The sequence below is a fragment of the Dermacentor andersoni genome, chromosome 8, assembly GCF_023375885.2.
Source record: "Dermacentor andersoni chromosome 8, qqDerAnde1_hic_scaffold, whole genome shotgun sequence".
NCBI classification, from domain to species: Eukaryota; Metazoa; Arthropoda; class Arachnida; order Ixodida; family Ixodidae; genus Dermacentor; species Dermacentor andersoni.
Window position 1 is genome coordinate 158,074,596 of NC_092821.1, and position 13,804 is coordinate 158,088,399.

Below are 13,804 nucleotides of genomic sequence, written 5' to 3' on the forward strand. Positions count from 1 at the left end.
ATAATGAGTTTTGGCTGTAATATTCTGTGACTTATGTAGCTAACATAAGAAAAATATATAATTATTGCTTTCTACTGGTGCTAACATATTGGGTAGAAACTTGGAAGTTAACAAAGAAGCTTGATGTTAAGGACCGCGCAATGAGTGACGAAATGAAAAATAGTAGGTATAACGTCAAGAGAAAGGAAGAAAGCGAAGTGGATCAGAGAGCAAAGGGGTGTAGCCGACATTCTCGTTTGTTAAGAGAAAAAAAATTGATTTGGGCTGGATTTGGGCAGGCCATGTATTGTGTAAGGCACATAACCAGTGGTCTATTGAAGTTAAATATAGAATGGGTGCCAAAGGAGGGGAAGCACAGTTGAGGACAGCAAAGAATGAGGTGGTGTGTTGAAGTTGGGAAATTTGCAGGCACGAGTTGAAAACAGCTAGTGCAAGATGAGGGGTAATTGGAAATGACAGGGGAAACCTTCATCCCACAGTAGTCTTTAAAATCCCACAGTAGTCTTTTAAACGTAGTTCACATTAGTGTGCATGGAAATAGGCTTTGAGAGCTCAGTGCCTTGCTAACAGAGTTGTTTTTGCCCTTCCAGGTATATGTAACCTCATGGGGTCTTTTGTGAGTGCGTACCCCGGAACAGGAAGCTTTTCCAGGTAAGCGTGTTTGCAGAGACAATATTTGCAGTGGCTTGCCTGTAGTGTTGCTGTGTGTAGTGTCACACTTATCTTGGAACTCGCTTAAGTAGTACCTCATAGTTTAATAAAGCTTACACTCGGGGAACTTTTTTTTTTATTCGGGCATCAGTTGCTTTTTTCTTGTCACATGTGTGGGCATTTTAGTTAACAGGGCAATGAAGAGGACTGGGGCGCTATAATGTAAATACTAGTCCGAACTTTTCTATTCCAATTCTGCAATCAGCCCTCCATGATTGGTCAGAAACTTTTTTCGACCACCCCCACTTCACCTTTCTGTCACGAAAACCGCGATAGTTCACCATCTGATATGACGTGTACACACTGATTATGCATGATTTGACTGAACAAAATAAAAATAGTTATTTCTGATTCGACGCATTTTCGCCATTAGCTCTTGGCTATTGATCAAAAGGTTTCGGGCTGCACCCACTTCACCTGCCTGTCATGCGACGTCACAAAACCGCAAAAACTCACTGCGTCAAAGTGACATGTACACATTAAAGATGCATTAATATGCCGAACAAAACTGAATTTTCTTCTGAATAGCTGCTGGCTGCCCCGTTCGTGAAGGAATAAAAGATGGATGCCACCGATCGCTCATGCACTGGCTAATCGCTCCTGCCGGAGAGCATGGGTATATTTGCGTATAATAAAACAGATAAATCAAAAATTTTGTTGTAGTTGGCCTTAAAAATTGAAATCAACAGAAAAAGAAACGCATGCATCAACAACACCGAAGCTGCATGAGGGAGTTGTCACACCCTACGGAAGAGTGCCATTGAACAAAGTCTACATGAGAATTTGCAGACACTTAGCTCTATGTCGTGCAGTCCATTATCCATACTTAAGAGCGTCCTTTCAAATGGTTCACCTTATCTGAACTTAGTACTACTAATATACTCTCCGCTACTACAGTTAAAGCTCAATATAACAAATTTCAATGTAATGAAATTCTCGATGTAACGAAGTATTTAGCTTTTCATAGCCTTTTGTCCTTAGAACACCATGTATTTAGAGCCTCAGTATAACGAAGTGTTAGTATGCCATTTCAATATAATGAAATTTCACTGCTGCACAAAGGAATGCCGGCACAATAAATAGAAACTTCTGTGGACGCAGATGGTCAAATGATCGAATTACAAGCGTCTGTTTGCGAACGCACCTATAAAATCGCTGCTGCGCAACAAGAGCGACTCCCGAAGTGGAGCTACATCATGTTCCATGTAAAGTCTAAGTGCGATAAGATCCCATCGCGCCCCGCGCACTGTGTGCTTTAGGTGCAAGTGAAAGTGAAAGTGAGAGAAGAAAGATGGTGGCTTCACGAGTTCCGCCTTCTCGTGCGAGCAAAAGGAAAGAAGTGGAAAAGAGCTAGCTTGTGGCAACGCAATCAAGCGCGCGCAGGGAGCAGGGGATAAGTTGGCATGCATCTCAGCCGTGGCTGCGCATGGCTGTAAGGGTGGCTGAGCGCATACACAGCCGCACACCCTACTTTAGAGGTAATCTGCAGCGTATGCGCAGCCATACGCTTTTGGGCATGCTGACACGGCATAGCACCATGTAAGCTGTCTTATCGCACATTTAGTATTGATGGTTGCGTAATCTCAAGCTTCGGTGTCCCATTGGAGCGACAAGCATACGGAGCATTTGCTCCCCACTGCGGGCACTTTTTTTTTATAGTGCCGTTCCAGTATGGGTGACGCTATCAGCCGCGGAGGCGGAGTGCACGTGAAAGCGTGGCTGGCATCGCTTAATTCGTACCGCCGAGAAGATATCGTCGACATACGTGGCATGCGACCGTGTCATTCGTCGCCGACTCCCAAATTTATCAAAATGAATTGTTTTTTCCTTGAAATTTGCTTTTTTCAATGGCCCGATAATTCGGAAAATTCTGCGGTCCATTTCCATGTAAGAAAAATCGATTGGCAGACTGTACTTATTTGCATAAAAGGTCTAATATCAATAGAACGAAATTTCGATGTAACGAAGAAAATTGCTGATTTCACTGACTTTGTTATACCGAGGTTTAACTGTATATCCGATACATGTTCCTGTATGCCTTGCTGCTGCTACTGCCCCAACTCTAGTCTGTATAATGCGTCTGTAAGGACTATAAGGCTTCCTTGACTCTGACTACACTGCCACACACTGCCACTTCTGCTGGCGACCACACTAAAAGTGTTGCGGAACTTCCCTGTACAGCTTAACTTTTAACTCTTTCTCTACCATGGGGAAAATAGGTGTTTCTTGTAGGTTACGCCAAATTTGTTTTCTGAAGGAACGACTCCATTCAATATTTTGTGTAATACATAAACAAAAAGCAGAATGAATGCACTTTTCATGCATTAAAGCTTTATTAATGAGATTTTTGTCATAAAGAAAGATATAAATTGCCAGAATCAAGATTGCAGGGTAAAATTGAACAATGTTTGTAAGAACATGCTTCTATCTACTAAAAAGAAAGATGTAACAAAACTATTGAGAGCTACAAAATGTATTGTTGTCTAATAGACACTATCTCGTAACTAATTATGATTTTTATTGAATAGATATTTCGCTACAAGAATTTATCTGCAAGCACTGCACTTTGGCTTGCCGCGCTGCGGCTGCCGATGTTCCGGGCTGGCTTGCATCTTCGTTGCTCTCGGAGTCAAAGTCTGATGAAAAGGCAGCATCCAAAAACTCGTTGCTGCTCCGGTCTACCGATAAAATCAGCCGCAGACACAGCGAAATGTCAGATCTGTGATCTTTTGAAGCGCGCTCGCCGCTCCTGGAGGCGGCCATTTTTGCTTTCTACTTTGACGATTGCGAAACTTCAGAGTGCGTTCAAAAATTAGTGCCTGGTGGGGAAAAAGTGAACTGCTAAGAAAACAAGAATGTAGTTATCCTCCTTTATGTCCTGTGGTGCAGCATCCGTGAGTGACACGGAAGGCCTCGAAAGCGGCGTTTCAAAACGTCGATAGCAGGCGGCCATTTTTGCTTTCTACTTTGACGATCACGAAAACTTCTAAGTGCATTCAGAAATCACCGTCAGATAGGGGGGGACGCTAACTGCTTAGCGAACAAAAATATAGTTCTCGTCGTTCATGTCTGATAGTGCAGTGTGTCCATGAGTGGTGCAGAAGGTCTCGAAAGTGGCGTTTCAAACTGTTGTTAGCGGGCTAACCATGCCCAATGGGCAAGCTATGCAAAGAGTTTAGAAATAGACAAAAAGCGGCATTCCCTTCCATCTAGCAGCAGACAGGGTACTGTCACTCAGACATCTGTTACGGAAGCTTTCCATTTTTGCTGTGCTCTTTTGTCAGTTGTTGCTTATCTGCACATTTGCTCAGGTATTGTTTGCATTTGCGCTTTTCAGAACGGCCATAAACAACAACAGTGGCGTTCGTACCCCGATGGGTGGAGTCTTCACAGGTGAGTGTTTGCCAAGCCAAAAATGTTAACCCTTCAGAGGAAGCTTTAGCTCTGGGACAGCTCGGATTTTCTTGTCCAAATACATGCAAAACATTAGGCAACTGCAAAATGGACTGAAATGGAATTTGTTAAATTTTAGCGACTGATAGTCGTAGAATTTTTATTTGGAGTCCCAATTTTTCACTACAAATTTAGAAATTGTAAGTTTTCTCAAAGGAAAACAAATAAACTATGTGTAAAGTCTGCAACTGTTTAACCCTGCAATAAAATCAGATGAACTTGGATCTGTAAACCACCCATTGGTATAGTCTGGTAGGTTGTCTCACTAGTGTGTCAACAAAGTTGGCAGACTGCTGCAGTGCATGAGGGTGTGCACATAGTGACAGTCTGCTGACTGTTTGCATTGTTATAATGTGAATGAATACAGTGTTCCTTGTCTTCCTTGTGTGACACCACTTTTTTAAATATTTAGTGTTACTGCCTACTGTCAAGATGCACTGGTCGTAACATAGGCAGTCACCAGATGCATCCTTTACAATAATACTCTGTGTGACGTCAAGCTCCTTACAAAAGCTTGTAGCTGGGCACATTGACACCTGCTCTGGGCTTTGCCCCACTTATGCAGGTGCCATCGTCATCATGGCACTGGTGTTCATGGCACCCTACTTCAAGTACATTCCCAAGGCATCCCTGTCAGCCATCATCATCACGGCGGTCATTTTCATGGTCCACTACCAGGATGTGCCAGCCATGTGGCGAACAAACCGTGCGTGTTTTCTCCTCCGACTTCTTTCTGATGGAGTACAGGCAGGCAGGCACTACTACCTACAGATGGTAGTGCGATAGTAAACTTATTTGATCCCGGAGATGGCGTGATAAAATGTTGGTTGATCTTGGAGACAGTTTAGTCTGTGACTGCGTGGGTCACTTGGGTCCCTTGATGAGGGTTGCCATATCCTTCTGATTTGCCGGGCAGTCGTGTATAATTGCCATCCTGCAAAACACATTGCGGGAGAGTTTTATATTATTTAATGAACTATTTTATAAAAACGAGCTTCACATAGCTTCCAGAATGTGCATTCGTTTAGCATAACATCTTATCTTTAAGAGTATTGACACATTTTTAATTGTCCTATCTTTTGTGTAAAATGAAGGGCTAAGTCTTTAAAGAATGTCGTGTATAATCTGCCATACTACTTGTTTCTGCGAGCCAATTACGGTATACAGGAGCTGGATGCATCATGACATTACAATACATTGGCTTGTTTCATTCCTGTGATCACTGTGGCTGCCACACGCGAACGAGGGTCTCAAATCCGGCAACATTGATGCCTTCAGGTAGCATGTGTGGGTTTATTGACCGGTTTCCTTCATCCAAAAAGATGACATTCTCGTGACGCCTGCGGCAGAAAAGATGTTCCACATCCACCGCCAAGGTTTGTGAGTGGTGGCGCTGGCTAACACTCCCAGGTTTCTACTAGGAAACGTAAATACCCAAGAAAGTGGATGGGGAACCGGAATAGCAGTAGCTCAATTAGTAGAGCATCGCACGCGTAGTGCAAAGTTTGTGGGAATGTTCCCCACCTGCGGCAAGTTGTTTTTTCATCCACTTTCATTTCCATTAATTTATCATTTCTTTATTTCATTTATTAAACGCAAGTAATTACCCCTGTGCTGTCCTTGGTGTCAGTGTTTGTTGGCTTCTTATGATATGACCAATAAAAACTGGGCCCCTCGGTTAACCCCTTTCTTCTCGAGAGCTGCCAGAAGTAATACATGCAGTGTGCACGTGATGGGACAGCTGGAGCGTGAAATTAAATTCTGCCAAGTGTAATGTTGTTCACTTCACTAACAAGAGGGTACTGCTTGTCACAAATTACTTTCTACACACTGAAAAGTTGATTGAGGTAAGCAGTGATAAGAACTTAGGTGTAGTTCTTAAAAATAATCTTTCTTCGAATGACCATATAGGGAGCGTGGCGACTAAGCCTAGTTGTATGTTAAGTTTTCTAAACTGTTATTTCTGGAGAGCTCCCCATAAGGTAAAGGAAACACTTTATTTGACAAATGTTCGCATGATCTCGGAGTATGGTTGCTCTGCCTGGGACCCAGAAACAAATACATTCATTAATCAACTGGAACTAATACAAAAATGCGCAGCGCGGTTTATTACTGCCAACTGTGATTTCACTCTTAGCTCATCACAAATACGAGTTAATTTTGGATGGCCACTTCTCGGGAATCGATGTAAATATTTACGACTTAAGCTTTTCTTCAATATTTGCACAGGCAAGACTGGTTTGTGTAGGGACATGTACAAGAAGAACCCAAGTTACATATCACCCAGAACAGATCGTCCTCAAAAAGTACAAGAGTATGAATGCCGTATCAGCCTACTACATAAGCATTCCCTCTTTTCCAAGGCTGTACATGACTGGAGTAAACTGCCACATGAAATTGTCACAACAGTGCCATCTGTTTTGAAAATTTGTTTTCACGACATTTATATGTTTAGTACAAAAGCTTGTTTTGCTACAGATAAAATAAGAGATTGACCTTTTCTGTTCTTGGCTTACAATATTAACCACAGATATAATGTTGCCTTAATCACTGTATTTTATATTATTGTGTTGTATTATGTATTACATCTATTTCTCTTGTGTTTCATGATAACCGTAGGTGTAATGTATTAATTACTGTATTTTAAATATTGTTTTTTACTGTGTATTAGGTGTATTCTTTTATACTATCAACCATCTGTCATCATCATCATCAGCCTGGTTATGCCCACTGCAGGGCAAAGGCCTCTCCCATACTTCTCCAACTACCCCGGTCATGTACTAATTGTGGCCATGTTGTCCCTGCAAACTTCTTAATCTCATCCGCCCACCTAACTTTCTGTATTTGTACATATATATAATATTCTTCCCCCCTCCTCTAATGCCCAACATTGGGTGCTGTAGATATGTAAGTAAATAAATAAATGCACCGCTCGTTAAGCCTAACTGCTGCACGTCAGCAGACCTTGCTCTGTGTCATGTCATCATGATGATGTCAATGACACCAGGCCCATCTATCTGAGACAATTTTAGTATTGAATTAAAATGTTCTATAGCAGGTTCTCAACTGTAGTACTTGCTAAATACGATCCCTTTAGTATGTGCAACATGCATGTGGTAGAGTTTTTATAGCGTCGAAGGTATGTTCCAGTACTCCTTTAAACCTGCTTTTCGATACATGAGCCCTTTTTTTAAGCCGGTTAAGAGCATAAGATTTTGTTCACATTCTGTTTGCAACTACAATGGAACCCCCAGAACATCGCAAAATCGGGGGATGCACAACCGCGGTTACACTGTATTCTGTATGCATCCTTTGTAGCCTGGTTCAGAAATGGAGAAGTGATTAGTTTATGCATAGGCCACCATACTTTTCATAACAGTTATAGAATTGTTCAAAAAATATTAACTAGTGTAATGTAGCAATTGCTTCCGCCCGATTCTGTGCCACTTTTATCACCCATCATTCACAGCCGGCTGATCCTGTTTATAACGTGGGCAGAGTGCCACTCTGACCACTGAGAAAGTGCGATAAAGAATGGCATTGGAATAAAATTGTTACGTTATCCCGTCCATGAAATATCAAACCCTGGGCTGCACGGAGGACACCTTACACAGTGATAAAAGGCTGTTTGAGATTGACAACGATGGACATTAAGTGTAAATAAGCTTCCATTCTGTGAAGATAAACTTTACAGGTTTCACTTAATTTGTGATTGTTACAATCAGACGCATGCTACATTTTTTTCTTATAAAATCTGGCAATATAGATTTAGGTGCACATTGTTCTTGCTATGAACGACAAAGCCTTATAAATTTAGGCAACTACTTCAAATGAAGCAGTGGTGTGTTCAGATGTATTTTATCTGTTTGCTTTTAACTCTGTCTGCCAGATAGCTTTACCAGTTTTGTCAATGCCATCAAAATTGAATGAATGGAAGTTGACTGTATTTGAATGTAACATAAATCTAAAATGTTTTTCACTGATACTGCCATGCAGCAAATACATGCTTATGAGTTATAATTAGGGGTATGTGAATATTCAAAACTTTCAAATAACGAATCGAATGGTGTCCTATTCGACTCAGTCTTTGGATTGAATAGTCACTATTCACAAATGTGAATATATCTCAAATAACTTTCAAATATTTCAATACATCAACTGCACCCAAGTAAACATAATTTTGGAGCAAAATTACAGTAAATTTTCACCCCCGCAGGCTTAGTATAGACGTAAAATGTGAGAAATTGTGTAGTGGAGCAGGTTACGTCAATTAGATAGCCATACTTTCCAGGCTGTAAAGCGATCATTCGCACTTTCTGAAGAACCCTTTGCATGTGAAGAAATTACCTATTCACTCCTGATGTTCTGTTTGTGCTGTTAATAAATGCTCCATAACGTACTATGTAATGAAAGAAACTTGCTAACATTAAGAATACCCGGGATGTGAGCATTGTTCTATATTAATTGGGATAAGGACTATCCATTATTCGGAAACTATTAGAAAACTATTTGATATTCGATTCGCTCTTAGCACTATTCTATTTGTATTCAATTCGGCCTCAAAAATCACCGTTCTCACACTCCTAGCTATAGTTAATATTGGATGTAACAAAGTTACTTTGATGTCAGATGCATGTTTGTTTTATTGATGTTTGACAGTAATTGACTGCAGTTTATAAGAGGCTTCGTGGAATAGTTCTTATGTGCTGCCATTTTATAACAAAATCTTAAACGCACAAAATGTTTTTTTTCTCTAGCCAGGACGACAACAAATGCTAAAAAAATTCAAGAAAGTGTGTACAAAGATGTCCACAGAAACAAATCTTTACTGACTTGTTCAGCTGTATGGAAACAAATAATTTATACTATATTATGTGCAATATCTGTTTCAGGTGTGGACTTGCTTCCCTTTGCAGCAACTTTCATCGTGTCATTTGTCCTTGGTTTGGAGGTAAGTGCGTTATGCTCACAAAGACATTGTGCAATGACTGTGTGCCGCAGCTCTGTCCCATCACAGTTTTCAAAGAACTTGAGCAGTGCAGTTAATGCTACACAGAACTTTTTCTTGAGTTGGCATTGAGTGCTGACAGTTGAGAACAAATTCACCTAATTCTTTTTGATATCATGAAGACATTTCAATGGGTGTCACCTGTTGAAGAATCCTGATTTGGCGTTCAGATGTTGCCTGTGGATCAACTTGATTGAAGACGAACAGCACACACTTATAAATTCGTGCTGAAGCCTCTGACATTGTGTATGCAGTGTTCTTCGTAACTGCATTTTGGCTGTGGTCTCTTGTAAGTGAACAGCCTGCTAGTTAATGTCAATGTAAAGTTTAGGCGTATGCAAATATATTAACTAACTTAAAAATCATATGGCCCTAATGATGGCTTTTGTACAGTGCTTTTGATTTTGCAGTTGGTCATGTTATTCTTTACATTTTTATTCTATAGCTTAATATTCCCTTGCACATTTTTATGTTCAAAGCATATAAATTTGTCACGCATATTGATCGATTTATAATTTTTCTTGTGTACTTGCAATCAAGACTGTCAGGATGTTCAAATGAATAAAAGAAATTAAAAACCATGCCCAACTACTGTGTCCCCTTTTTAACTTCCAGTATGGCATCATTGTCGGTGTTGTCATCTCCCTTGTTCTGCTGATGTACGAGCATGCCAGGCCACAAATAAAGATCACCAGGAAACAGGTACGTAGTGTAGCGCTGCACAGTTATTGTCATCTGCTGCTGTATTGCATGCTGGCCAATCTGTAGCCATTACCAGGTACCTGCTTGAAAACTTGTCGCTTTTTGGTGGCTATGAAGCCAGTGGCCTTTGAGGCTTTTCAATCCCATTGAAATGTATAACACTAAAGACAAATGTTACGTCTGGCTAAGTTGATAGTTTAGTGTTTTAAAAGCAACAGATGCACCATTGTTTTTGAGAGTGGAGCTTAGGAACTTTCATAAATGAGCAAATGACATAAACACAAGAGACCAGAGATGTTTCCACTCTGTAAATGTGGAACTATCTTCTTATGGCCCATTATGTTTTCGATCTGTTGTAAAGGCAACTAATGCAAACAAGGCTCTCACTAGTTGAGACATTTTGGTTTCCCAGGGAAGAGCAAACATGTCTAGCCATGCATCCTCTCTAACTGACTTCAAGTGCAAAAAAATTATGTTAATGGGGGCCATTACAATCAGGCACCACCAATCTAGTTGTGTGTTTGCATAAGAGCATTTCTTGTTGGGCTAATCGTTGAAATTAACCCAACAAGAAAGCAATTAGAAGACAAGTGGAAACAGACACACATACTGCAGAGTTCTGTATGTGTGTCTGTTCACACCTGTCCTCTAATAGATATGTTCACGGCTTGTGACATCCTGGGCATAGTATTCTCTTTGCCCTGGAACTTTGGGGTGGCACATACTGCGATGTACACGTTATAGACATTAACGTCTGCTGTCAGGCTAGTTGGTACATTATTTTTAGAATTGGTTTTAGGCGCAACAATTAAGACACTGACAACAGAATAAACGACACGGACAGGCACAGACTCGCAACTAATTTTTATTTTCCCCGATGCTTCACTTATATACCCTCAGGCATGCGAACAGGAACATATACAGGTGAGGTCACATGAGATGGAAATCAAACCCTATCATATCCTATCAGCCAGGAAACTAAACTCATTCTCGTGAAGAGACAACAACCGAATGCTAATACACTGGCCACCAAACTTTTCGATATAAAGCGCCTGTGCTAATTCCCACGCCACTGTATCCTTACTTTTTCATAATATGCATGTGTTTTCCAGCAAAGGTTCACATGATGCACACTCTGCAGTGATACAACAAATGCAAGCCTGTCCCATTCTTGATTGATAGAGCATGGCCTCGCAGGCGATCATTTATACAACGCCCAGTTTGGCCAATGTATACCTTGCCGCAGTCTAAAGGAATCTTGCACACTACGCCAGAGAAACGTCTTTTCAAGAAACACTTTACATGGTTTTTTATACACTCAGCCCTTTTTACGGAAGACAGGTGCGCACAAATGCGAGAAAGTTTCCGAGGAGCCGAAAACACTACCGGTACATCGTACCTAGAAGCAACATTCTTTAGCAAATGAGCAACTCTGTGTACATACGGAATCACAATAAAAGTCAATGGAATGAATGGATGGAAAACAGTAAAACGAGCTATTGCCATTACTAGCTTACAGTTGGCCCTAACTAGGTCTTGCCCCCACGTCATTCAAGAAAGCTTTAATTTGCAAGTGTCTAGGCTTGGCTCGGCGGGCTTCCCTGCTTCTTTGTTAGTTTCAGTGAGCGAAGCTTTGTTGAAGAAATTTTGGCATGAGTCTAACAGTGCTTGAGAAGAATGCAAAAAGAAATGGAAAGCACGTCCTGTTGTCATTCCGTATATACACAGACTTTCTCATTCATTAAAGAATGTTGTATCTAGGTATGATGTACCAGTAGTGTTTTCAGCTCCTAAGAAACTTTCTCACATTGGTGCGTGCCTGTCTTGAGTAAAAAGGGCCGAGCGTGTAAAAAACCATCTTCATCATCAGCCTGGTTATGCCCACTGCAGGGCAAAGGCCTCTCCCATACTTCTCCAACTACCCCGGTCATGTACTAATTGTGGCCATGTTGTCCCTGCAAACTTCTTAATCTCATCCGTCCACCTAACTTTCTGCCGCCCTCTGCTACGCTTTCCTTCCCTTGGAATCCATTCCGTAACTCTTAATGACCATTGGTTATCTTCCCTCCTTATTACGTGTCCTGCCCATGCCCATTTCTTTTTCTTGATTTCAACTAAGATATCATTAACTCGCGTTTGTTCCCTCACCAAATCTGCTCTTTTCTTATCTCTTAACGTTATACCAATCATTCTTCTTTCCATAGCTCGTTGCGTCGTCCTCAATTTAAGTAGAACCCTTTTCGTAAGCCTCCAGGTTTCTGCCCCGTACGTGAGTACTGGTAAGACACAGCTGTTATAAACTTTTCTCTTGAGGGATAATGACAACCTGCTAAAAAACCACGTAAAGTGTTTCTTGAAAAAATTTTCTGCTTGCGTCGTGTGTAAGGCTCCTTTAGACTGTGGCAAGGTATACATCAGCCAAATGGGGCGTTGTATAAATGATCGCCTGCGAGAGCATGCTCTATCAACCAAGAATGGGACAGGCTCGCATTTGCCGTATCACTGCAAAGTCTGCACGTGTGAACCTGTGCTGGAAAACACATGCATATTACGAAAAAGAAAGGATACATTGGCACGGGAACTAGCAGAGGCAATGTATATCAGAAAGTTTGATGACCAGTGTAGCAGCATTCCCTCATTGTCTCATCATGAGAATTGAGTTTAGTTTCCTGGCTGATAGGATATGATCGGGTTTGCTTTCCATCTCATGTGACCTCACCTATATATGTTCCTTTTCGCATGCCTGAGGGTATATAAGTGACACAACAGGAAAAATAAAAAGTACTTGGGAGTCTGCGCCTGTCCGTGTCTTTTATTCTGTTGTCTGTGTCTTAATTTTTATGCCTAAAATCAATTCCAAAATATATAGGCAGTGAGTTGACAAGGCATATCTATTTGGAAGAAATTATGAGGTTGATATGAGCTTTGTAGCATACATTCCCAAAGTTTGAAACAAGAAGCAGTGGTGGTCCAATTATTTTGGTCAGTAATGCATAAATGGGCATTTTCTTAAAAGATAACTAGAACACTCCATTTTACCTCAAGTTTGACAGCACTTATTCCAAAGCTGCTTTTGGTTTCAATGTTTATTCTAACTGGATTAGTCATATCATAAGAAGCCAACAAACACTGACACCAAGGACAACGTAGGGGAAATTACTTGTGCTTAATAAATGAAATAAAGAAACATTTAAATTAATGGAAATGAAAGTGGATGGAAAAACAACTTGCCGCAGGTGGAGACCAAACCCACAACTTTCTATGCTCAATTGGTAGAGCATCGCACGCGAAATGTGAAGATTGTGGGTTCGGTCTCCACCTGCGGCAAGTTGTTTTTTCATTCACTTTCATTTCCATTAATTTAAATGTTTCTTTATTTCATTTATTAAGTACAAGTAATTTCCTCTATTTTGTCCTTGGTTTCAGTGTTTGTTCACTTCTTATGATATGACTAATAAAAAAATCAGGCTCCTCAGTTAATCCCCTTCCTTCTCGTTTTTTAAATAACGAGGGTCTCGAATCTGGCAACATTGATGCCTTCAGGTAGCATGTGTGGGTTGATTGACCAGTCGCCTTAACCCAAAAAGATCACGTTCTCGTGATGCCTGTGGCAGAAAAGACGTTCCACATCCACCACCAAGGTCTGGGAGTGGTGGCGCTGGCTAACACTCCCAAGGTTCTGCTAGGACACATAAATACCCAAGAAAGTGAATGGGGAAATGGCTCCGCGGTAGCTCAATTGGTAGAGCATCGCGCGCGAAATGCGAAGGTTGTGGGTTCGGTTCCTACCTGTGGCAAGTTGTTTTTTCATCCACTTTAATTTCCATTAATTTATTGTTTCTTTATTTCATTTATTAAGCACAAGTAATTTTCCCTATGTTATCCTTGGTGTCAGTGTTTGTTGGCTTCTTATGATATGACTAATAAAAA

General features: G+C 40.9%; 1 protein-coding gene across 11 annotated transcripts in view; it reads left to right on the plus strand.

The window, feature by feature from the left end:
* LOC140219924 (sodium-independent sulfate anion transporter-like) overlaps positions 1–13,804 on the plus strand; it is a 521,780-nt gene that overhangs the window by 418,657 nt on the left and 89,319 nt on the right. For all 11 annotated transcript variants that reach the window (XM_072290106.1, XM_072290101.1, XM_072290100.1 and 8 more), the window contains exons 11-15: positions 591–651; positions 4,049–4,104; positions 4,730–4,870; positions 9,057–9,115; positions 9,788–9,874. In XM_072290106.1, the coding sequence (XP_072146207.1) occupies positions 591–651; positions 4,049–4,104; positions 4,730–4,870; positions 9,057–9,115; positions 9,788–9,874 (404 nt within the window). The remainder of the gene's footprint in view (positions 1–590; positions 652–4,048; positions 4,105–4,729; positions 4,871–9,056; positions 9,116–9,787; positions 9,875–13,804) is intronic.